This window comes from Scylla paramamosain, chromosome 9, assembly GCF_035594125.1.
Source record: "Scylla paramamosain isolate STU-SP2022 chromosome 9, ASM3559412v1, whole genome shotgun sequence".
In the NCBI taxonomy this organism is placed as follows: domain Eukaryota; kingdom Metazoa; phylum Arthropoda; class Malacostraca; order Decapoda; family Portunidae; genus Scylla; species Scylla paramamosain.
The window spans coordinates 6,745,001-6,770,000 of record NC_087159.1 but is presented as its reverse complement, the minus strand read 5'-3'; the positions used below and the strand labels follow the sequence as shown (position 1 = coordinate 6,770,000).

At 39.1% G+C, this 25,000-nt stretch overlaps 2 protein-coding genes and 2 long non-coding RNA genes across 5 annotated transcripts in view; 3 read left to right on the top strand and 1 right to left on the bottom strand.

The window, feature by feature from the left end:
• The window catches only part of LOC135103475 (major facilitator superfamily domain-containing protein 6-B-like), a 14,641-nt gene extending 5,667 nt beyond the window's left edge, over nt 1-8,974 (top strand). Inside the window, exons 2-7 of the mRNA XM_064009813.1 lie at nt 1,969-2,523; nt 2,747-3,015; nt 3,165-3,339; nt 3,587-3,826; nt 6,243-6,386; nt 7,084-8,974. Coding sequence (XP_063865883.1) covers nt 1,969-2,523; nt 2,747-3,015; nt 3,165-3,339; nt 3,587-3,826; nt 6,243-6,386; nt 7,084-7,214 — 1,514 coding nt within the window. The 3' untranslated portion in view covers nt 7,215-8,974. The remainder of the gene's footprint in view (nt 1-1,968; nt 2,524-2,746; nt 3,016-3,164; nt 3,340-3,586; nt 3,827-6,242; nt 6,387-7,083) is intronic.
• The window catches only part of LOC135103479 (uncharacterized), a 19,425-nt gene extending 8,436 nt beyond the window's left edge, over nt 1-10,989 (top strand). Inside the window, exon 2 of the long non-coding RNA XR_010270078.1 lies at nt 9,975-10,989. This is a non-coding gene — a long non-coding RNA (uncharacterized LOC135103479). The remainder of the gene's footprint in view (nt 1-9,974) is intronic.
• On the bottom strand, nt 2,321-9,978 carry LOC135103478 (uncharacterized). The gene is made up of 3 exons (XR_010270077.1): nt 9,230-9,978; nt 2,697-2,913; nt 2,321-2,459 (listed from the first exon to the last, which is right to left on the bottom strand). It is a non-coding gene; the product is annotated as an uncharacterized LOC135103478 (long non-coding RNA).
• Nucleotides 10,990-14,283: 3,294 nt separating the features above from the next.
• LOC135103476 (aldo-keto reductase family 1 member B1-like) lies at nt 14,284-23,806 on the top strand. Of its 2 annotated transcripts, XM_064009814.1 has the most exons (10): nt 14,284-14,520; nt 16,665-16,739; nt 18,269-18,436; nt 18,849-18,965; nt 19,354-19,548; nt 20,082-20,182; nt 20,646-20,751; nt 21,521-21,586; nt 23,025-23,107; nt 23,292-23,806. In XM_064009814.1, exons 1-10 carry the CDS (start codon nt 14,344-14,346, stop codon nt 23,332-23,334), a joined length of 1,131 nt encoding a protein of 376 aa, XP_063865884.1. In that variant the 5' UTR covers nt 14,284-14,343; the 3' UTR covers nt 23,335-23,806. The 2 variants fall into 2 exon arrangements, with proteins under 2 accessions (XP_063865884.1, XP_063865885.1); XM_064009815.1 differs by lacking the exon at nt 16,665-16,739.
• The last annotated feature ends 1,194 nt before the right edge of the window (nt 23,807-25,000 follow it).

The window sequence follows — 25,000 nt, the reverse complement described above, 5'->3', positions numbered from 1 at the left end:
GTTGCCTTAGACGTATCAAAAGCTTTTGATAGAGTCTGGTACAAAGCTTAATTTCCAAACTACCCTCCTACGGCTTCTATCCTTCTCTCTGTAACTTCATCTCAAGTTTCCTTTCTGATCTTTCTATTGCTGCTGTGGTAGACGGTCACTGTTCCTCTCCTAAATCTATTAACAGTGGAGTTCCTCAGGGTTCTGTCCTGTCACCCACTCTCTTCTTATTATTCATTAATGATCTTCTAAAGCAAACTTCTTGTCCTTTCCACTCCTACGCTGATGGTACCAACTTTTCCACGTCTTTTCATAGATGTCCATCCCTTCAGGAAGTAAACATTTCACGCAGTGAAGCCACAGAACGCTTGACTTCTGATCTTTCTAAAATTTCTGATTGGGACAAAGCAAACTTGGTATTGTTCAATGCCTCAAAAACTCAACTCATCTATCAACTCGACACAACCTTCCAGACAACTATCCCCTCTTCTTCAATGACACTCAGCTGTCCCCCTCTTCTACACTGAACATCCTCGGTCTGTCCTTTACTTATAATCTAAACTGGAAACTTCACATCTCATCTCTAGCTAAAACAGCATCTATGAAGTTAGGCATTCTGAGACGTCTCCGCCAGTTTTTCTCACCCCCCCCCCCAGCTGCTAACTCTGTACAAGGGCCTTATCCGTCCATGTATGGAGTATGCTTCACATGTCTGGAAGGGTTCCACTCATACCGCTCTTCTAAACAGGGTGGAATCAAAAGCTTTTCGTCTCATCAACTCCTCTCCTCTAACAGACTGTCTCCAGCCTCTCTCTCATCTCCGCAATGTTGCATCTCTACATGTCTTCTACCGCTATTTTCATGCTAACTGCTCTTCTGATCTTGCTAACTGCATGCCTCCCCTCCTCCCGCGGCTTCGCTGCACAACACTTTCTTCTTTCTCTCACCCCTATTCTGTCCACTTCTCTAGCGCAAGAGTTAGCCAGTATTCTCAATCATTCGTTCCTTTCTCTGGCAAACTCTGGAACTTCCTGCCTGCTTCTTTATTTCCACTTTCCTATGACTTGAATTCCTTCAAAAGGGAGGTTTCAAGACACTTATCCTTCAATGTTTGACTACTGCTTTGGACCCTTTTATGGGACTGGCATTTCAGTGGGCATTTTGTTTTTTATTGTATTTTTGTTGTCCTTGGCCAGTGTCCCTCCTACATAAAAAAAAAAAGAAACTCCGTACAGGACACACTAAACAGTTAAAGTAAAACGATAGTGAACGACTAACGCACACAGTGTGCTTACCTTTAAATGCAATTTATACATTTGTTTACTTTTTGCACTTGGGCCGTTGTCGTAGCCAGCTACTCATATAGATTGTGAAGTGATACTTGTTTAAGAATCTTCCTCTTGATGATAAATTTAAAAAAAAATTAGGGAGGCACGAAATTAAAGCAGTAGGACGGAAGTTCGAGGGATTGAAGTGGTCACCTTTGCAAGGAACAGGTTAATTGTTAGTAAATTTCCAGCAAGAAGGAACGGCAGAAATTGATAGACAGAGTTGGAATAGTTTGGCTAGGCAAGGTTCAAGCACGGCTGCAGTTTTGAAGAATAATAGGAATGACCCCATCAGGTCCACAATCCTTCTAAAGGCTAAGACCAGCGAGGGCATGGAAAACATTATTGCGAAGAATCTTAATAGGTAGCATGATCCTCAGGAGGAATTGGAGCGATATGACAAGATACAGATATGAGGCTATGATTGAAGGACCCCAGCGTAGAAGGCAGACTGACAGCATAACTAGAAGGATTATAGATTAGGAAATGATCAAGAATGTTGGGCGTATCTTGAAGACGGTCAGGAATATGAGTAGGGTGTTGTACTAGATTCCTTAGGTCGTGGAGGATAGCAACGTAAAAAATTAGTTCACCAGTGCACGTTTTGTGTTACATTGCCTGATAACGAATAGAACTTCATATCTGATTACAGGTTCGGCAACTTTAGTGGAGCTGTTCCCGCTGATAGTGCGGAGCAAGGGACTCTCGCCACAGACAGTGGGGGTTCTGTGGACCGTCATGCCCATGGTGGGCCTCATCGCTAACAGCATCTGCGGCATGCTGGCTGATTACTTTAAGGCCCATCGCACCGTCTTCCTGGCTAGTATAACCAGCCTGACAGTGGGTCTTGTAGCCATGTATTGGATACCAGAGCTTCCAATCGCTGCTCAAGCCTCAGAGGAAGCTTTCAACCTCACCTTGGTGGGAAACGCAACTCTCTTTTCCAGGGCGTCCCTCGCCTACAGCAGCACGTTGCCCCTGGACGTGGCGGGCGTGGACACAGAGATGACAGTTGGAGAGGGCCAGACGGCACACCTCGCCCCACTGCCCAGTGAGGGTACATCGGGGATTCCAGAGGAGAGCGAGGGTGTGGCCTCCCTTCTACGCTACCCGCAGTTCTGGCTCATCGTCTTCGCCCTCATCCTAGAACATATAGGAAGCAATACTTGTATCGTGATGACAGATTCTGTCTGCTTCCAGATTCTTGGTAAGAGATTTTCCATATCGCTTCTGCCACAACCACCATCACCACCACCACCACCACCACCACCACTACCAACACCAACACCACCACCTCCAACAACAACGACTACGAAATCATCATCATCATCATCATCATCATCATCATCATCCTGCACGAGTGTAACAAGCCAGCCTTACCTGCCACCTGACGCCACACCTTGACGAATCCTTCACTCTCTTGGCGGCAGGTTCTGAGCGGCATCTGTATGGACGGCAGCGGCTGTGGGGCACAATCGGTATGGGCGTGATGGCCATCGTCTCAGGCGCGCTTGTTGACATCTACTCCCAGGGTCTGCCACAGAAGGATTACCTGCCCGCCATCATCTCCTGCATCGTTTTCATGTCGGCAGACATTCTGGTGGTGGCAAGGATGAAGATTCCTTACTGCAGTGACGAGAAATTAAAGATGGGAAAAGTTGGCAACATTCTTCTGCATCCCGAAGTCCTTCTCTTCCTAGTAATTACTCTTTTTTTTCACGTCCTCAGCTTCATTTTCATTCATTTTCATGTTGATGGCTATATAATTCCCATTGAACTTATCTATTACCACCCAAGAATCGCTGTTTGTGTGAAAGCTTTGTGCGATGAGACCAAGTGTATCCTCAGATGACCGTGTACGTGATGGGCGCGTCGCTTGGCATCGTTTTTATATTCAAACTGATGTTGGTGGAGGACGTCGCCCTGGCATGGAATTCTGACTTTCCCGCGCTCAAACTCCTTCAGGGATTAGTTTTAGGCATCGAAACTTTCGGCGGAGAGGTGCCTTTCTTTTTCCTCTCAGGTAAGACGAGGGCGTGTTTGATTCAGATAAAGATGGGAAGACAATCGGCTGATTACAGCCTTAGCTTTTACAGAACAAAATTTATTTAGACAGTCTCATCTATATAAAATTTGAATGGAAAAAGTACAATCAGTGAATATAATTCAGTATTCTGAGGTTTGTATAATCTTTAATTTGAAATGCGATCCTGCTGTAGAAGTCACAAACAAGAACAGTTCTATTCATCATCAATGCATCCTTTTGACAGGGATGATAATCAAGTGGCTGGGATACACCGGTGTGCTCATCACGTCAGTGCTCAGCACAGGGCTGAGGTGCACCCTCTACTACACAGTCAGCAATCCCTGGTACTTCCTCCCCATAGAGCTCCTTAATGGTGTCAGCTTTAGTCTCTTCCAATCCGTTATGGGTGCCTACGCCAGCCACATCGCGCCACCAGAAGCCCAAGCCACCATTCAGAGCCTCGTTAGGGCCTCCTTCTCTATAGGTGAGTCCTGCTTGTCCCTCCACTTGTTCCACCCTACTGTTACATAAAGCTGCATCCCTAGTCTCCATCCACCAACTGCCACTGCGTTTTTCTTTTTTTCATTGTAAGAGGATCACTGACCAAGAGCAACAAAAAAGTGGATAATAAAGGGCCCACTGAGAGTACCAGTCTCTAAAGGTCAAAAGCGATAATCAAAATTGGAGTTCCGCTGTATTCCTAGACCCTGTATAGCCCGAAGCAAGTCAAATTTTCCTGGTCGTTGGGTAAAGTTTGACATTTACGTATATTGGTATTGGAAGATTTCCCAAACCTAAGCTAAGGTCCATCCCCCTTGTGAGTTGAGTCTTAGATACCAAGACACACGACATTTACCATATGACTTTGTGTTACATAAGTCTTTTAGGTAGATGCATGTGATGATTCTAAAGGCATGTCCACACCAAGAAATAGCTGAGAGATGGCTTGGAAACATTTGGGAAACATTAAGAAACATTTAAGAAACATACATCCATCAGTGCATCTACCCACTCATCCATCCATTTGTCCATCCATCTATCCACTCATCCATTCATCCATACATCCATCCATCCATCCATCTATCCACTCATCCATTTATTCGTACACTCATTCATCCATCCATTTATTCATCCATCCATCCATCCATCCACTCATCAATCCATCTGTCCATCTATCCACTCATCCATCCATCCATTCATCCATCTATCCACTCATCCACCCCTCCATGGAGGATGGCAGTCCATGGAAGATGGCAGTAGACACCTGCTGAAACAATGATTACTCTCAGTGAAGTTTCAAGCACTGGACCGGTTTCGCACTGGACCACGGGGAGCAATTAATGCAACACCCTACTCACTTTCCTGACCGTCTTGGAGATACGCCCAACATTCTTGACCTTTTCGTAACTTCTAATCCTTATGTTTATAATGTCACTCTGTCCTCTCCGTTGGGTTCCTCTGATCACAACCCCATGTATCTTGTCATATACCTCCAATCCCTCCTTAGGATCCCCCAAAGCAGAGGTGCCTCTGTTGTTTTGCCTCTGCTATTTGAGGGGACCTGAGGAGATATTATGCTGATTTTCCTAGGAGTGCCTACTTCTTCCGTGTCAGAGACCCATCTCTGTGTGCTGAGTGCATAACAGAGGTGATAGTGTCTGGCATGGATGTTTACATTTCTCACTCTTTCTCTCGACCTAAACCTTCCAAACCTTGGTTTAACACAGCCCGTTCTCGTGCTATACATGATAGATAGGTAGCCCAAAAAAGGTACTTGAGCCTTCCATCACCTGAATCTCATGCGTTTTATATTTTTCTTGGAATCATGCCAAATCTGTTCTGCAACTAGCCAAAAACTCCCTCATTAATAGAAAAATATCAAAATCTTTCAAGATCTAGCTCTCCTCGTGACTTCTGGCATCTAGCCAGAAACATCTCCAGTAACTTTGCTTCTTCATCTTTCCCTCCTTTATTTCAACCTGATGGCACCACTGCTATCTCATCTATCTCATCTATTTCTAAAGCTGAACTCTTCGCTCAAACCTTTGCTAAAAACTGTACCTTTGATAATTCAAGGTCTGTTCCTCTCTCTTCACCCTCTTAGTACTTCGTGTTAGCTATTAAAATCCTTTGGAATGATGTTTTCCATGCCCTCGCTGGCCTAAACCCTCGGAAAGATTATGGAGCTGATGGGGTCCCACATATTGTTCTTCAAAATTGTGCCTCCGTGCTTGTACCTTGCCTAGTCAAACTCTTTCAACTTTGTCTATAAATATCTACCTTTCCTTCTTACTGGAAGTTTGCTTACATTCAGTCTGTCCTTAAAAAAAGGGCTACCGTTCTAATCCTTCAAACTATAGTCCTATTGCTATAATCTCCTGCCCCTCTAAAGTTTTAAAATGTATCCTCAACAGAAAGATACTTAAACATCTATCACTTCACAACTTTATATCTGATAGCCAGTATGGATTCTGTCATAGCCTCTTTACTGCTGATCTGGCTTCCATAGGTCATCTTAGTGGTCCTCTTTCAGGGATTTTGGTGAAATTTTCGATGTTGCCTTAGACATATCACAAAGCTTTTGATACAGCCTGGCACAAAGATTTGATTTCCAGGCTACCCTCTTACAGCTTCTATCCTTCTCTCAGTAATTTCATGTCAAGATTCCTTTCTGACCGTTCTTTGTATTGCTGTTGTAGTAGATTGTCACTGCTCTTCTCCTAAGTCTATTAACAACGGTGTTCCTCAGGCAATACCACTATGCGACAACGTCCACCTGATGATTGGGAAAATATTATTCTCTTTGGGTTATGAAGCATCTCAAGGGATACGACCCAAAGTTTTAACTCACTGGCCTCCTGGACGATGGGCGGGAAAGTAATGCCTGTGTATGATGACAGGCGTGTCCACGGCTGGATTCCTGGGCGGCCTGCTCTACAACACCCAGGGCGGGTCCATCACCTTCCTGAAAGTGGGTGTGTTCGATCTGATCTACGTGCTTGTCTTCTCTCTCCTTCACTTCCTGATCAACAAATACTGCACAGGCAAGTTCCGCTCCTGGCACCACAGCTCGGGGCGGCATCACGTCGCCGGGCTACTTGTGTTGGATTTTTCTCTTTGCACCACTTTAACTGACACTGATTAACAGGAACTAAGATTATATATATATATATATATATATATATATATATATATATATATATATATATATATATATATATATATATATATATATATATATATATATATATATATATATATATATATATATATATATATATATATATATATATATATATATATATATATATATATATATATATATATATATATATATATAGACACTTATTCATCAATTTTTGACCACTGCTTTGACCCTTTTATGGGACTGGCATTTCAGCGGGCATTTTTTTTATTAGATTTTTGTTGCCCTTGGCCAGTGCCCTTCCTACATAAAAAAAAAAAAAAATATATATATATATATATATATATATATATATATATATATATATATATATATATATATATATATATATATATATATATATATATATATATATATATATATATATATATTTATTTATTTATTTATTTATTTATTTATATATTTATTTATTTATTTATTTATCTATCTATTTATTTATTTATTTATTTTTACACTTATGTACTACACAGCGAGACCATTTTATTATTGAGTTGTGTGATAGTAGAATGTTCCTGTAATCACGCCTTTACCCCCAGGTGAGGCGAGCTGTGTGGCGCTGCAGGACGGTGCTAAGCAGAATGATCCCCGCCAAGGAGGCTCCGTTAGTGGTGATGTTCCCGGGAGAGAAATCCCTGTAGGCCGCGGGGAGCATGAGCAGGATTTATGAGGGCACAAAGAACGAGTGTGTAAGGTTTACAGTTTAAGGGTTTTCTCTTCGCTGTGAGCGGCGGAAGAAACATTCAGAAGCAAGTCTTCTGACCTGCATCTTTTAGTAGTTCAGTTCTACAGAGATATTGGAAGAAGGTGCAGTATCGCTCCAATCCCTCCTCAAGATCCCTTTAAACGGAAGTGCCTCTGGCGTTTTGCCTCTGCTAGTTTGGGGAACCTGAGGAGGTATTTTGTTGATTTTCCTTGAAATGACTACTGCTTCCGTGTCAGAAACTCGTCTCTGTGTGCCGAACGTATAACAGAGGTAATAGTGTCTGGCATGGAAACATACATTCCTCACTCTTTTTCTTGACCTAAACCTTCCAAACCTTGGTTTAACACAGCCTATTCTCGTGCTATACATAATAGAGAGGAGGCTAACAAAAGGTACTTAAGCCTTCCATCACCAGAATCTCATGTGCTTTATATTTCTGCCCGGAACCATGCCAAGTCTGTTCTCCAACTAGCCAAAAACTCCTTCATTAATACAAAGTGTCAAAATCTTTTAAGATCTAACTCCCTTCGTGAATTCTGGCACCTAGCCAAAAAAACGTCTCCAATATTTTTGCTTCTTCTTTCCCTCCTTTATTTCAACCAGGTGGCACCGCTGCTATCACATCTATCTCTAAAGCCGAACTCTTCGCTCAAACCTTTGCTAGAAAAGCTTCCTTGGATGAATCAGGGCTTGTTCCTGTATGTTCCTGTTCCATGTATGGTGTATGGTTCACATGTCTTGGTGGGGTTCTACTCATAACGCTTTTCTAGACAGGATGGAATCAAAAGCTTCTCGTCTCGTCAACTCCTCTCCTCTAATTGACTGTCTTCAACCTCTTTCTCATTGCCGACAATGCTGCATCTCTTGCTATCCTCTACCGTTGTTTTCATTCTAACTGCTCTTCTGATCTTGCTAACTGCATACCTCCCCTCCTCCACTCGTTGCACAAGACTCTTCTTTCTCTCACTCTTATTCTGTCCACCTCTCTAATGCAAGAGTTAACCAGTATTCTTAATCATTTATCCCTTACTCTGGTAAACTCTGGTACTCCCTGATTGCTTCTGTACTTCACCTTCCTATGACTTGAATTCCTTCAAGAGGGAGGTTTCAAGACACTTTTCCTCAATTTTTCTGACTGCTGCTTTGGACCCTATTCGGAGACCGGCATCTCAGTGGTCCTTCTATTTATTTATTTATTTATTTATTTTTATTTTTTTTATTATTGGCCGGTGTCCTTCCTACACAAAAGAAAAAAGAAGTTAGCATCCCTCTCCAGTGACCACGCCAGAGATTCCTTTAGGAACTGACTTGGTAATAGATCTGCTATAATGGAATTGAGAGACACCACGGTTGCACAGCGTCAGGGAAGTAAGTGTTTTTGTAGAAGAGAGACTAATGAAACTGGAAAGGGGAAAACGTTCGGATTATTCCTCGAGACGATGCGGGTATGGGTTCTCGTTAGTTCCATTACGTTATGTTGTCGTGTCTTTCATGACTCTCTTTACCATCTTACAGTATCACAAAATTAAAATTTCAGTAACACACCTCACTGAATAAACATTCCTATTTGTATGTAGAAAGTGCTCAGCCATAAAATATAAATGTTTAAATGTGTTATCATGATTGTTATTTTTATGGTACAAATTTTATGGTATAAATTGAATAATTTGTAATAATAGTTGCTTGATACTAAAATGTCTTTTCAATATATTATTTACTAGCATATTTATTGTTGTTATTGTTATTATTGTTATTATTACCGCCAGCAGGCGGCGAAGGTTATTTCAGATCCACACGATGACACGAATCATTTATTGAATCCTATTGAATCCGTATGGATCCGCTTGAATTCGGTCAAAACCTGAAGACATTAATGATCATAGACAATATTCTATATGAATAATTTGTGTAATACAGGTATGATTCTGCACGTTACTTATAGGATAGTGTATTCTTACACAGACAGTTGTTACACTTACGTGTTTGGGTCTTCAGGTAATCGTTAAGTAACGCGCACGCCCTTTCTGACGGGTGCTCCAGGTAGGTCTTTCTACTTCTGTCTCTGCACCGACACACGTCCTCCCTGCACGAGTGTCCTCAGCAAAGTGTCCCTATCGTCCTCAGTTATTGCCTGGGTTCCTACTCTGTCCATCGTTATTCATTAGCGACGGTGATAAGGCCGGCCTCATCTTAGCCTCAATGCCATAACAAGCATCCTTCATCTCCTTACATCAACACTACCTCAACACCGACCGTACAGGGAATTCGCTGACTTAGGCCTCGTATTGTTCCTCGCCCTGACCTCCAGGTCCTTTCTTTCCTCATTGACAAACTCGCTTGAACAACAATAGCTTCTTTCATCCGGTTGGCGTAACAGTTATTTTTATTATTATCATTATTATTATTATTATTATTATTATTATTATTATTATTATTATTATTATTATTAGTAGTAGTAGTAGTAGTAGTAGTAGTAGTAGTAGTAGTAGTAGTAGTAGTAATAGTAGTAGTAGTAGTAGTAGTAGTAGTAGTAGTAGTAGTAGTAGTAGTAGTTGTTGTTGTTGTTGTTCTAGTTGTTGTTACTGTTATTGCTGTTGCTGTTGTGTACCGCTGGACTGCTGCCAGTGTCTTCTGTTGCTATTCTTGTGGCGCAGCGTGGCTTGGACTCCACCTGCGTCCTTCCCGTCAATTCCACGTGGATTCGGAAGCAGCAGAGATCAGAAGGTGGAGGGAAAGGACAAGTAGAGATTAGGATGAGGAAAGATGAGATACGGAAAGACGTGTGAGAATTAGAGGGGTTGACGCCGGCCATACCATAACACAAACAGAAAAAGGAGGGGAGGAAAGGTGTTCACGTAGATGCTTCCCAGGAGGCAGAAACACATGTCAGCTGGACTCGTTCATATGGGAGAAAGATCAGGTGTCATTTCCTGGCAGACTCAAGACACCTTGCGATATGCGGGTTGACCCCTCAGTATGGCCTCTCATCCTAGAACAAAACTAGTGGGAAGGCCAAAAACTTATCACACCCACACATAACGTGATGCTAAAATCACCAATAACTTCCACGAAAGCCTATTAAAAGTAGTAGATACAGCGCCAAAACGTTTGATAATAGAGACTGTTGTTTTTTGCTCCCACTTCCGTCTTCTGGGAGGAAGTAGTAGATACCTATCAAAATGGTAATTACTCTCAGGAAGGTTTCATACACACTAACATGGGTGGATTCTGTGAACTTGCCTACGACCCAGCTGTGGCCTTCCTGGTGTCTGGTTCCTGGTGTTCGAGGCTACGTTGCGCCCAGTTCAGCTTGGATTTTTTTTTTTTTTATGATGTTTTGATATTCTTGAAAACCCTTAGACAATATATTTCTTTATCATTCTTTTGTCTCATTTCTTTTCAATTTTGCATATATTTTGCCATTTTTCATTCTCTCTTTCTCTGTGATTAGAGAGAGAGAGAGAGAGAGAGAGAGAGAGAGAGAGAGAGAGAGAGAGAGAGAGAGAGAGAGAGAGAGAGAGAGAGAGAGAGAATTGATATCATATATTTTTACTTCGTGTCAAAATTTCATTCAGTTCGTACTTGAATCGTGCTAACCACTATAAGGATTTTCACTAACAATGGAATTGGAAATCACATCGAAATAACAATGGAGGCTACTTATTTATAATTCAAGTGATAATTCAGCAAGTATTCTGTATCACTGATAAATAAAGAAATAAAAAAAATGAGAACCTGACTAATAATTTAAATCACCTTAGAAACTATTCCCTGATAAAAGAATAAAATGTTTTGATACATGAATCCAGATATCCGATGAGTCGAGTTTGGCACTGGCCACTCCACACACTGCTAGCGTAGGGACTTGAGTCAACAGATAGACCTTTGCGTACGTGTTCCCTATCAACTTTCATACTGAATTACCAGCAGTAATATAATGACAGAAAAAACCCGCTTAGCTAGCGAGGAAATTATGAAATCATGTGTTCTTGGAATGGCGATGGTTCAAGGAAGAAGCAATAAAACCACAACATATCTATCATCTAACATAATACTATATGCGGTAACCGTTACGTTGTCGCGAACATCAAGGCTGTTCACTAGAGATTGTACAAGTGGGTGAATCAGCAGGTTCTCTCTGTTGGGGCGGCGAGGCGGCGAGGCCCCACACCGGCTGCAGTTAAGGATACGTTGCCCCTCTCTTAGGGCATGACAGGCACACACATGCCACACACCACCTGTATCAAATATGCTCTTTCTCTCTCCGCCTCCTTTTTGGAATAAATCAAGCAGCCCCTCATTTAAGCCCGTATCGCAACAACTACCATTTTGTGCAATCATCCTCCGTTGCAACCACAGTCTGTTCAGCAGGTTCTATTGGTGTTTGTTATCCTAATTATCCTAATATTACCAAAGACCAAAATGTCTCAGGGAAAGTAATAGAAGTCCAGATGTATCTAAATAGTTGTAACATTCAGCAGTAGCAGAAGGAGGCCTGACTGGAGGAGGTACGGGTTTACGTAAATACCACACGTCCTTCAACAGGCTCCAACATGCATGACATGCGAATACCTTGAAATGCGCCATAGAAATAGAGACATCAGCAGTAGTTAATGGTCTAAGTCTTTCTCATACGGATGTACTAAGAGAAAGGGAAAGAAAAATGTATATTGAAGAGTATTACCTCGAACACATTCTCTAGAAATTCATTCTTCGTCACTGAATAATCCTGCTGAGGGCGGAGACTCAAGAAACGGTCCCGCTCTTCCTCACTCTGCCTCGTGAATTACATTTTGTGATTAACATTTGGTTAAATCAGTTTTTTTTTTTTTTAATACTTGGAAATATCTTTAGCATTCCTTAGATCCCAAAAAGATCATCCCCCCATGGACAATTCATAGAAATGCTTACTTGAGAAATTCATCTGAAAGCCAGATAAGCCACGTGAGGGCTTCGGTAAGTCAAATTCCTGACCAAAATCAAAATAATACCGTTTTTTTTAATACTGAAAACAATATATATATATATATATATATATATATATATATATATATATATATATATATATATATATATATATATATATATATATATATATATATATGAAGCTTAAGCTTCCTTTATCTTGCCCCGACCGGATAGGATGTCGGGATCATAACGATCATAGGTCCCGAGGTCACTGATCCGGTCACTACACGGCTTCATCCCTCCATTTAGATCAAGTTTTAGAGTTTAATTTTCCCCTATTCTGTGAGCATATGACTTACATTTTCTATTAGAAAAAAATAAATAAATCAGAGGGTTCACACAAAAACTACAAAGTTCCGTTCAGTTTTGAGAGCTGTGCAGTGAGACAGACACAGACATTCTTTATCTTCCTGATAAAGATCTGTATTGTTTTCAGTAGTCCCTTCTGATAATGTTCAGAATCATTAGCTTTAACACTGTATCTTTATTTTTTATTTATGTGTACAAACTTACCTCCACCACAATGCCTCTCTTGCTGACTCGTGCGTCGCGACTCACTATACTGGTCCTTCATCTGTCTATCACATAGGAGTTAGGGTTACAGGAAGATCAAGGGTTCGAAAACTGCTTACTGGTTTGAAGTATGGATGTCGTAAATTCTTAAGCATCAGTGTTCAATGGCCTTCAGAACTGAAAACACTTATGTAACGATGACAGGCATTCTTAACCCACCCACCATAGCACCACCACTCTCTCTCTCTCTCTCTCTCTCTCTCTCTCTCTCTCTCAGCAGCCACGAACCAAAGCAATCATCACTGCTCTGCGTGGCCGCCCATCAAGGCTGTAGTGCCTAAATGATAGGAAATACTTTCGACAGCCTACTTCCTCAAGTGTTTTTAACTCTGAAAAGGACTGTTCAAGGGTCACAAGGATAATAAATAGGACTCTCATGAGTATATTTTCTAAGGATGATGCAATTTGTTTTGTTTATTTTATCATTATTTATTTATTTATTTATTTATTTATCTATTTTATCAAACCATCATCTGAATCATAAAAACACCTTTGAAACCTTCGATAACTTTCAGTGAAGCCGTCAAGAGTAGTGGAGATAAGACGCCGGTCGCCACAATATTAGGGAATGTGCCCCTTACTGGTGAACACACGGGCTAATCCCCTAGAGACTCACAGATTATGTAAAGCCACTTAGCTTCACCTGCTATTGTTCCCCAGAGATGCGTATCACTTCAAGACATGAAATAAGCGCATGTTTGGTTGCATTTTAGTTTCAAATTAAGATTATAATACACTGGGCATGAAACTTTCGTGTTAAATTATCAACGCCTGTACTTCCATAAATCGAATTAGAACATTAGTAATAAGAATAGCAGTAAGTTACGAACTGGGAACCGATGCCAAGCCAAGGACTTCTACTATGGACTTCACTATGAAAAAAAAAAAAAAAAAAAAAAAAAAGTAATAGAAAATATAGAGACAGCGGTGGAATAACATCGTGCTTAATTTGATTCAGATAAGTTGCGATACAAGGAAATTTAATGCTACGTAAAACTGAAATACACATGGGAATGCAAGAATAGGGCTCCTGCAACATTATTGAGGCTGTATGCGGTCAGGAGCAACAAATGATGAAGATACCAATCTTTGCTAAGATACCCACTTTAAAAACCCCCAAACTAGACAAGCAACATCATTTGATTTATTAATAAAATCCTAATAATTTACATATGCATATAATAATTCATTTACCTACCGTAGGTATTATATATATATATATATATATATATATATATATATATATATATATATATATATATATATATATATATATCGGACTTAACAAGTAAAAAAGTGAGGAAAGAAATGGTCTTATTATGATTTATTAATTCATTTGGGTACCATATTACTGATTTATTTATTTATCTGTTATGGATTCACTGATTTACTGATCAAAGTTAACAACACGAAAAGAAAAAAAATGCATTGTACACTATCACATCTATGAAACGAGTGACAAAAATAAGTAAATTAATAAATAGACTTAGTACAGCAAATAATTCCGAAGCAGCAACACATCAGCCTACCGGCAGTCGCTCTCAGCCCCGCAATGATCGCGACTCTGACAAGGACATTCTCTGCCACCACTACCCGACGGCTCCTCTATAAGGCACCTTACCTCGCATCCTTCTCTCTCAACCACTTCGCCACCATGCCAGCCATCTCCCCTATGGTCACCTTCAATAATGGGCAGCAGTACCCCATCCTCGGCCTTGGCACTTGGAAGGTAGGGCTAAAAATAAGGAGTAAACATAGTGTTGTTTCCTGAATGTTTAGACAGGAGTGGAATGTTTGGGTTGGTTTGTTTTCCGTTAGTCTGACTTGCATTTTGAGTGCCGCGATTGTGTGTGTGTGCTTTGGTTGAATGTTAGCTTAATAATGACAGTGCTTGTTGGTTAAATAATGACGGTTAGGAGAGAGAGAGAGAGAGAGAGAGAGAGAGAGAGAATTTTATTTATTTTTTTCCCCCCATTGGTCAAAAACCCATGTTTTGGGTTTATTTTGGTTTTGAATGAAATGATTGTGTGTATGTGTGTGCCTTTCTTTGTGAGGTTCCTGACTAATATATATATATATATATATATATATATATATATATATATATATATATATATATATATATATATATATATATATATATATCATTAGGGTTACAGATAAGGGAAAATTTAATGCTGCTATCTTTGGTAAATCTTACTAATAGCAGCTCCTTATATATTTTATTGCTACTCCTCTCCAGGACAAGCAAGTTTGGGGACCTGGTGGGAAAGCAGGGTTTTAGGGTGGGGGAGGTCAGATCATGCTTAATTTGGACATTCATGAAAAGTGTAAGGATGTGATGCCATATGTTGAAAATTAGGGAAATTTCTAGTCAAGGGGGCCTTTGTCCCCACTTTAGAACACTAAACCTAACTTTATACCTTACTAGGAAGTAGGTCCATGGTGTGGTTGGTTGACCTCTTCCTCATCCTCAAAGGGTACCGGCACCACCAAGTGTTCAGCACTTGATTGATTTCAGCAACACACCATACAATCTTAAGAAATGTACACCTAGGTTGTCTTGCTTTTGGGACTACACAATAAAATGCTGGTTGTAGCTGCCTGGAGGCAGCTAAAAGATTTTAGACCCACACGGTGACGCGAATCATTTATTGCATTCAGTCAAACCTGAAGACATACATAATAAACATAAGATGTGCATAGCACTACTAACCATTACATACTGTATCAAAACTATTACATACTGTATCAATATAATGCATCACTAATCATGGATTATGCTAATTAGGGCAATCGACATCCACTCCACTCGGCTACCATTGTTACACTGAGTACCTTTGCAGTTATCCAGCTGACTGCTGTGGCTGTCACATATGCACATGGTTAATGGCTGAAAATAATTGACATATAGGCCAGAAGTAAATGATCTAATGACATTCAAAAATGTCATTAAAAGGGCAGTTCTCATCAGCAGAATGAAAGGGATACAAAAGAACATGTGGCATTCCTTGCTGGAAACCAACATACTAACACACACATCACTCTATGTCCCTTCAAGTGAGCCTCATTGGCATGGACTTAGAACTTGTGATGCAGCACAAGACAGATCACATCACTGTAATGTAACCCTGCACAGCCCCAAAACAAAACCCCTCTCACACATGTTGTACAGTGAGTATTCATCCACATATGCACATCTTTTAGCTGCTCCATGAGGAGCCACTATTGGTAAGATTATTATAAGCTTCAGAAGTGCAACAGTTTTCAACACAACAAAGTTCAATATGGAATGGGTTGTTTGTGTGAGAATTTGTCTTTGCCAGTAGGAAGACAAGAATACCATGAGACAGTTTGTGGAGGAAGGCATGAAAAGGATGACTATCAGAGAAGAGATCATCTGTAACTGTGTTAAGGGTCTGAGACTCATAAACTATCCTGTTCCATCAGGGAGAATGAGGGCATTGAATGAAATGATGACGATAATTGATTTTTATTTGTCTTTACAGATGTAGCTGTGTTGTATGGGATGTATTAACAGGGTTGTGAGAGTTAACAGGATGTTTATCACTGTCATGCCTCTGTTTTTTGAGGATGATAGAACTGCCAAGATATTGATCTGAAGGTGGGGATAGATTTTCACCTATGGGAAACAGTGTCACCAGAGAGTGATCACCTGCCATGGAGATATAAACTACAGCACCTTAGACATGAGAAACAAACAATCATCAGATAACAGAATGATTTTGGGGATCTTTATAAACATTACCTCCTGTCACAATAACTGTTAGCAGGTAACAGGAGGGGTGCAGTGTAGGTACAAAAGATTAGGTTGGTTGGGTAGGATTATTGATCCTGAGTAATCTTTTGTAGGGACGAGGGGGGGCTCCGAGGGACATGTCAGTTGAGCCTGAAAAAGAAATGCTTTCAGAGTCATGTCTTATTCCAGTAAGTGATTTATTTTCCTAGTGAACAGCTTATTTTTTTCTTTTATGCTATTTACTAAGCAATTCTTTTCTTGATTAACTGTTTCCGTTGTCATGTTTTGGGAGCTTTGTCATCTGCTCAATTAATCTTTTGTTGCCAGGACGCTTAATATACTCGACATTACCAATCAGACTATGCCATGGAAATACTTCTGGCATGCAATACTGTAAATTTTTAGCAATCGGTAACAATGCAGATCCATAACAGTGGAAGTTCTTGCTATGTCTTGGTAACTTTTATTGTCAGTCTGCTACATAAGTGGTAAGGGTGCTGATAACTTGTGCATTCTTCCAGAAGAGTCCTGCTGAGAGGCTTGGATCTTCTAAGACTCATCTAGTGTAGGAAAACTGATATTTTCCATCCTTTAACTTCATTCTCTCTCTCTCTCTCTCTCTCTCTCTCTCTCTCTCTCTCTCTCTCTCTCTCTCTCTCTCTCTCTCTCTCTCTCTCTCTCTCTCTCTCTCTCTCTCTCTCTCTCTCTCTCTCTCTCTCTCTCTCTCTCTCTCTCTCTCTCTCTCTCTCTCTCTCTCTCTCTCTCTCTCTCTCTCCAACATTGTGAAAGAGTTTGTACATATGTGTACATGCCAGTCTTGTTTACTATATGGTGCTTTGGCAGGCTGTTTTTTCCAAGCCACTTTGCATGATCTTGTACCATGTTGTTTTGTCAACCAGTCCATTACAGCTACAGCTGTACTGCCCACATTCATACTTCTCATTTTTTTTTTCTCCCAATCATGCTCCTGGGGCCATGTTCCATACTCCTTCATTCTGCCTCTTCTCATTCATTTGTAAAAATACATTTCCTTGCAGTGATGCTTGGACAGTTCTGGTGCAGAACACTTCATGTTTGTACTAATATGCAGTAATGGTCACTGCAGATCTGCAAACTCAAGCATTACCTTCTGCAAACTTAATGAAATTTGTAGTTTTTCAAACAAACCATTTTTATCCATTTCATTACTGTGGAATTAGTTTAATTTCAATCTAGATGCCATCAGAAAATTTCATGAAATTTAGGATGATGACTTATCAAGTTATAAGAAATAACCTCTGCTCATTCATTCACTATGTAAAATTTGATTTTTAGTTAGTATATTATGACTAATAACAGGTGATGTGATGTTTGAAAATTTACTAAAAGGACATGATATTATACTTTATAATATGGAATACTTATATATATATATATATATATATATATATATATATATATATATATATATATATATATATATATATATATATATATATATATATATTTTATATTATCATGATTGTTCATTAGGATTGGGTAATTATGTGTGCATGTATTTGCTTAAGTGCTTTTGCAAATACAAAACCACAAATTGGCTTGATTTGTCATAAATGCAAATTCACAAGTTAAATTGCATTTATGTATTTGCAAAATTTATGTTGTGCAGAAGTGATTGCTGAACTGACCAGATGTGCTCATATCATCTTTGTACATGCTTACAAGTGTTTTGTTTCAGTCCAAACCCGGTGAGGTGTGCCAGGCGGTGAAGGACGCCATCTCTTGTGGATATCGTCATATTGATGGTGCTCTTATTTATGGCAATGAGAGTGAGGTGGGTGCTGCCATCAAAGCAAAGATTGAGGATGGGACTGTCACCAGGGAAGACCTATTCATCACCAGTAAGGTAAGGAATTTGTGATGTTTTGATCATGATTTCTTCTAGAAGGCAGGGAGAGTTGTGTTTCACTCAACGTAGATATGAAATCAAGATCAAGTGCTTTTGCTTAAATGATAAGAATAATGTTCACTTGTTTGTTGTGCATAATAAGGAAGATGGTAAACTTTTTCTTTTGGCTGTTGCACATGAGTTGTGATTATCAAAATAATCATCATTGTTCCCTGACGTAAGCAGACTGTACATTTGAAGTAATGTTATCCATGTTATCTATCTTCTAACTTTGTATGTTAAGGGATAGTATATATTATAAACTGCCTAAGTGAGGTGATTCTCTCATTGATGATTTATGTCACTGAAGTAATTAGTGCTTTAGATTATTACAAAATTGTTATGAGGCTGTCATCAAGGTGTGTTTCAGTGCTGGAACACCTACCACAGCCAGCACCTGGTGTTGCCCACCCTCAAGGAGTCCCTGACCAACCTAGGGCTGGATTACTTGGATCTCTACTTGATTCATTGGCCCATGGGTTATCAGGTGTGCTTATTTGTCTCTTATACATGGTTTGTATTCATGTTATACTAGGAATCCTTATCACACTTTTTTTTTATCATTCTCAGTGATTGGTTTGTTCACTGTAGTCAACTGTTCATATCTATACCTCTTCCTATCATATTTTCCTCTTGGTAAGATATTAATGCTAGGTGGTATCAAGCATGGTATCTTTTTGTACACATATGAATTTGTATCTTGCATTGTTATAAGAAATACTTGTGAAACATCATTCATACATTGGTTAAATGAAAGTGGAAGTTCAAGTTAGTTATGTGATGTTTAGCTGTAAATATTCTATGGTTCCATAAGGAGGTATTTTAAGTAATGCATGTGTAAAACTATGACTTAGAAGGGGTGTGCGGTATTTCAGGAAGGTGGAGCGAAGTTCCCTGCTGATTCAAATGGAAAAACTCTATTCAGTGATGTTGACTACCTGGAAACATGGAAGGGATTGGAGGAAGCTCAGAAAAGTGGTCTTACAAAATCTATTGGTGTGTCCAACTTCAACAAGAAGCAGATTGAGCGTGTGTTGGCAGAAGGCACCATAAAGCCAGTCACCAATCAGGTATGAAAACTTTGCACATTGTAACAATCCATTCAATTACCTTTCCAGGTTGTAGGTGCATAGCAATACAGGAAGTTAACACAAAACTTCTGGATTTCATAGTGAGGTGATGTTGGGGAGGTGTATTTACTATGTGAACCTTCACTTCTGTACTCTCTTTATCCAAAGCTTGCAGCAGGAGTTGGCAAATTTTGTAGTATGTGAAATGATTGGTGGTAGGAAGTAAGAACATTGAGTGGCATGAAGGACTATTCTTTTTTTCCTTTTCTAGGCTGTTTAATTTTGCTTACTATTTTCATTGTGCACTTTATGCACTGTTTACAAATTTTGAGGGAATGTTGCTGCAACATAATCTGTCTTTACTTATAAACAAAATTAATTAGGAGAATGGCAGAAGAAATTGTGATACATCAGAGGCATCAAGATTTTGTCTTTATGATTAATTTACTGAGAGGTCTTCCTTGCTGGTTTTACTGCGCATTTTGACACTGTAAAACATGTTAATGTGTTGCAACTTTTTTTTTTTTTTTTAGATTGAGTGTCATCCATACTTGAATCAGAGGAAAATGATTGATTTCTGTCGCTCTAAGGGCATCTATGTCACTGCCTACAGCCCTCTTGGATCACCTGACAGGTTGTGACTTCTCTGCTTGTTCTTGGATTTGCATGGTATTATGTGAAATAGAGATGCTTTGAACTGGGTAATGATTGCAATATAGGAACTCAGAACCGACTGTATCACTCATTGCCTGCAACACAACCACTTATGTTACCAGTGCAGTCCTGTGGCCTATACAAAATATTTTAATCTTGCAGAGCAGCTCCATATAGGGCTGTTTCCTCTCATGTATGCTGATCACTTTATGACATGACCCCAACTCTTGTGTGCTTTACTGACAATTATCATACATTTCAATTATCATGCATATCATTGTCTGTAAGTGTAAGGATATGCTGAGTTGAGGATCAGTGGCCACAATGTTGCCAGAGGAATCTATTCCTTGTGTCAACTCTTGTTTATAATGCATGTTTCATGGTGGCCTGTATCATATTGAATAAATTTGAAAAGGCACTGATTTAGATTTTGTGTTTTGCAGACCTTGGGCTAAGCCTGATGATCCACAGCTGATGGACGACCCAAAGATTGTGGCCATTGCCGAGAAGTACAAAAAGACTTCTGCTCAAATTCTCATTCGTTACCAGGTCAGATTTTGTTCAGTCTCTGCAAACTGTTTGGAAAAGAGGGTATAGATAAACAAAATTTATGAAAGTTGACTGCAGAGATTAGTTTATGCTGAGATTATGTATGTTAAACAGTAAAAAAAAAAAAAAAAAAATGTTTGCTAAAACAGAAAAAGATTACATAAATCACAGGAATGTTGTAAAAAAAGATAGGAGCATTTAGTCATCTTTCCACGAGTATACTGAATGGCTAAGATTCAATATGGAATATCCAATATTTTTCTGTTTAAAGTCCATATACGAGTATCTTCATGGAGTGGGGTGAGGATACAGTGTTTTGTCTTTTTGACTCTCAGCTTGTATCACATGATATGTTGCATTATTAATCTCATTAGAGCTGAAGAATTCTCCAATCACTCATTTTGTTCTGTTGAGTAATTTTGTTAGAATCTTTGTGGACATCAACCTCATTCATTAACATTCTTAGAAAGGAAGTTCATGCCAATCTTCCCCTTACCACTGAATGTACCCCTTGTCATGATAATACCTGGATGCTCTATAGTTTTCTGTGTGAGTCTGGAGTGGAATCTGCTGACCTCATGTGGTCTCCTAACACATGTTTTGCTGCTCTTGGTATGCTCTTTTGTTCTCCTGTATGATGTTTGCCATCTTTTTTATATGTTACTTCAAGCAAATATGCAGACAATTAAATTAAATGAATTTCCATTCAAAACAATACCTATTATAATCTAATTCTATTGCTTAACTTATTTAGTTTTTTTTTTTTCAGATTCAGCGAGATGTAATTGTCATCCCAAAGTCAGTCACGAAGTCAAGGATCGAGTCTAACTTCCAGGTTAGTCTTTTGAATCCAGAATCTTTTTTTTTTTTTTTTTTATGTAGGAAGGATACTGGCCAAGGGCAACAAAAATCTAATAAAAAAAAAAATGTCCACTGAAATGCCAGTCCCATAAAAGGGTCAAAGCAGTGGTCAAAAATTGGTGGATAAGTGTCTTGAAACCTCCCTCTTGAAGGAATTCAAGTCATAGGAAGGTGGAAATACAGAAGCAGGCAGGGAGTTCCAGAGTTTACCAGAGAAAGGGATGAATGATTGAGAATACTGGTTAACTCTTGCATTAGAGAGGTGGACAGAATAGGGGTGAGAGAAAGAAGAAAGTCTTGTGCAGCGAGGCCGCGTAAGGAGGGGAGGCATGCAGTTAGCAAGATCAGAAGAGCAGTTGGCATGAAAATAGAGGTAGAAGACAGCTAGATATGCAACATTGCGGCGGTGAGAGAGGGGCTGAAGACAGTCAGTTAGAGGAGAGGAGTTGATGAGACGAAAAGCTTTTGATTCCACCCTGTCTAGAAGAGCAGTATGAGTGGAACCCCCCCAGACATGTGAAGCATACTCCATACATGGACGGATAAGGCCCTTGTACAGAGTTAGCAGCTGGGGGGGCGAGAAAAACTGGCGGAGACGTCTCAGAACACCTAACTTCATAGAAGCTGTTTTAGCTAGAGATGAGATGTGAAGTTTCCAGTTCAGATTATAAGTAAAGGACAGACCAAGGATGTTCAGTGTAGAAGAGGGGGACAGTTGAGTGTCATTGAAGAAGAGGGGATAGTTGTCTGGAAGGTTGTGTCGAGTTGATAGATGGAGGAATTGAGTTTTTGAGGCATTGAACAATACCAAGTTTGCTCTGCCCCAATCAGAAATTTTAGAAAGATCAGAAGTCAGGCGTTCTGTGGTTCTTGCTGTATATTGCCCTTTGTCATGTGGCACACTGCATTTCTGGTCTCATAGAGTATTGTGGCAAGGGTCCACACAAGTGCACAGGGAAGATTAGAATGGTGGACCTTTTCATTTTGTACCCGTTCTCTACCAGGTGAACAAAAGCTAGGGTGTGTAAAGAGACAAGCCCAGGATGCTTTCATCCTGGTGGGGGATTAAAAGACTGGAGTTCGTAGCTGTAAGCTCAAGGCATTGTTCACTTTGTTCTGTAGATATTCGTATGTATATATATATATATATATATATATATATATATATATATATATATATATATATATATATATATATATATATATATATATATATATATATATATATATATATATATATATATATATATATATATAACTTGGTACTTGAGACAATTGATCTTTTTATTTATTATTACTGTTATTATTATTATTATTATTATTATTATTATTATTATTATTATATTTATTCATTTATTTTATTTATTTATTTATTTTTTTTTTATTTTATTCATTTATTTTTTTCATTACAGGTGTTTGACTTTGAACTCTCTCCTGAAGACATGAAGACTATTGACACCTTTGATTGTAATGGACGTGTTCTTCACTTGAGCTGGTCAGTAACGTCTAACATTGTGCTCTCCTGCAGTTATTCTGTGCTAGGTGAACAAAGGTTACATTGTGGAATAAAACAAGATTGAATTATAATTATTAGTTTTTATCTTTGGAAATAAATATGCAGTATTCATTGGAAGGGATGATTATAACACTTTTTTTTTTCCACCCTCTCTCTTCTGCAGGGTGAATGACCACAAGCACTACCCCTTCCATGATGAGTTTTAGAGCAATGAGCAACACAGCAGAAGAGCAAAAAGTGCCTTCAGCTATACTCACAGGAAAAAAGCTTTATTTCCTATCCCAGTAACTTTGCTTTTATAGGTATGTGATGAAAAGGCATAAATTTATTTCCGAGGGTATTGTTTTGTTTAGCAGATTTTATAGATGTGACTGATGTATTCTAAAATGTATATCCATTACATTTTTATTTGGCTTTGTTATCTTTATTTAAGGCATTGTTCAAGAAAAGTTAGCAAGAAACCAGCATTGCTATATGAGTTAAGATGAGGATGCACTCAGAATTCAAGTTCCTTAATTAGATGTCTCCTTTAAAGACATGGAAAACTTTTATTGACTGATTTGTCAAATGATCATAATCAGTTTGGCTTTAGTTTGGCTTTTATGTTATATATTGAAAAGGCAGAGGAGAGCTGTGGATATAAAGCTAATTATGTCAAAATATATTATTTCTTGTATCTGTTTTTCTTTCCTTCAAGGCCTTTTCATAATTCACGTCAAACTTCCTTTGGAACATCAATCTGTCGTTTATTATCACTTCTTCATTTGCATTATCTTAATTCCATTATGCTTTCCTTGATGCACAAGAGATACAGTGCATCAGAGCAGTGATGAGCACAAGATTTTCTTTATTGATGTGTCCCTGTGGAGAGAAGGAGTCGAGGTAAGTCAAATGTTTAAGATTTTTAAAGATTTATTCATATACTTAACGAACCACTTCGTACATGATACACAGCCAAATTTAATTAACATTTCTTCATTTTGGCAGACCTGAAAATCTGGAATTTTAAGGATATTATGCGTACTCGTACGTAGACATCAGAGTTACCTTCGCTGAGAAACTGCTCTTGGAAATCATTCTTGAGCCTAGCGTTAAATTCTTTGGCAAATAAGTTGTGCCACATGAACTAAGGATGATGTCTGGCACATTCTGTTACTACATTAACCACACTTATTAATTAAATGCATTCCCGTAATGAGGATGGCGCTAGTCCAGACGTGTGTGTGTGTGTGTGTGTGTGTTCCTACACATAACACTGGGGAGCCACAGTTACTTTGTGTTAGTTATCGCGCCCTTCAGAAAGGAGTATGTAATGTCCCAAGTTAACACTCAAAGTAAACTTTATCTATTTATTTATTTTTTTCGTTCATTATAATACTTGGTTTACTTATGATTACCATGAGAGTGAATATTGTGGTGAATGTTTCAGTTGTGTTCAGTGGAATGTGGTACTGGACGCCACTTTTTAATAATTAACAAATTTGATAACGAAGTGATAATGCATGGATCGACTCAGATCATGCCACTACTCGGCATCAGTTTACTGTTTTGCCGCATTCAAAGGAAAATTCCCCCATTAGACATCCATACTGCCTAAATCACTTAATCATTCTATCTATCAACTATAATTATGAAATTGCAACAGAAAAATGGAGTACTTGAAGGTATTGGCGTAGTCCTTCCTGCCATCCAAGCCACCATAGAAAACTGTCAACACCATAAAGAAAACGGTGATACTATCAATCCATGGACATTTCCCATGAACATTTACCGAGAAACAAAGCTGTATTATGGAAGACTAGTACATGGGACGAAAAATAAGAGAGGGTATGACAGGGTCAATACGTAACAGGAGTAAGAGGCAGAGAGAGC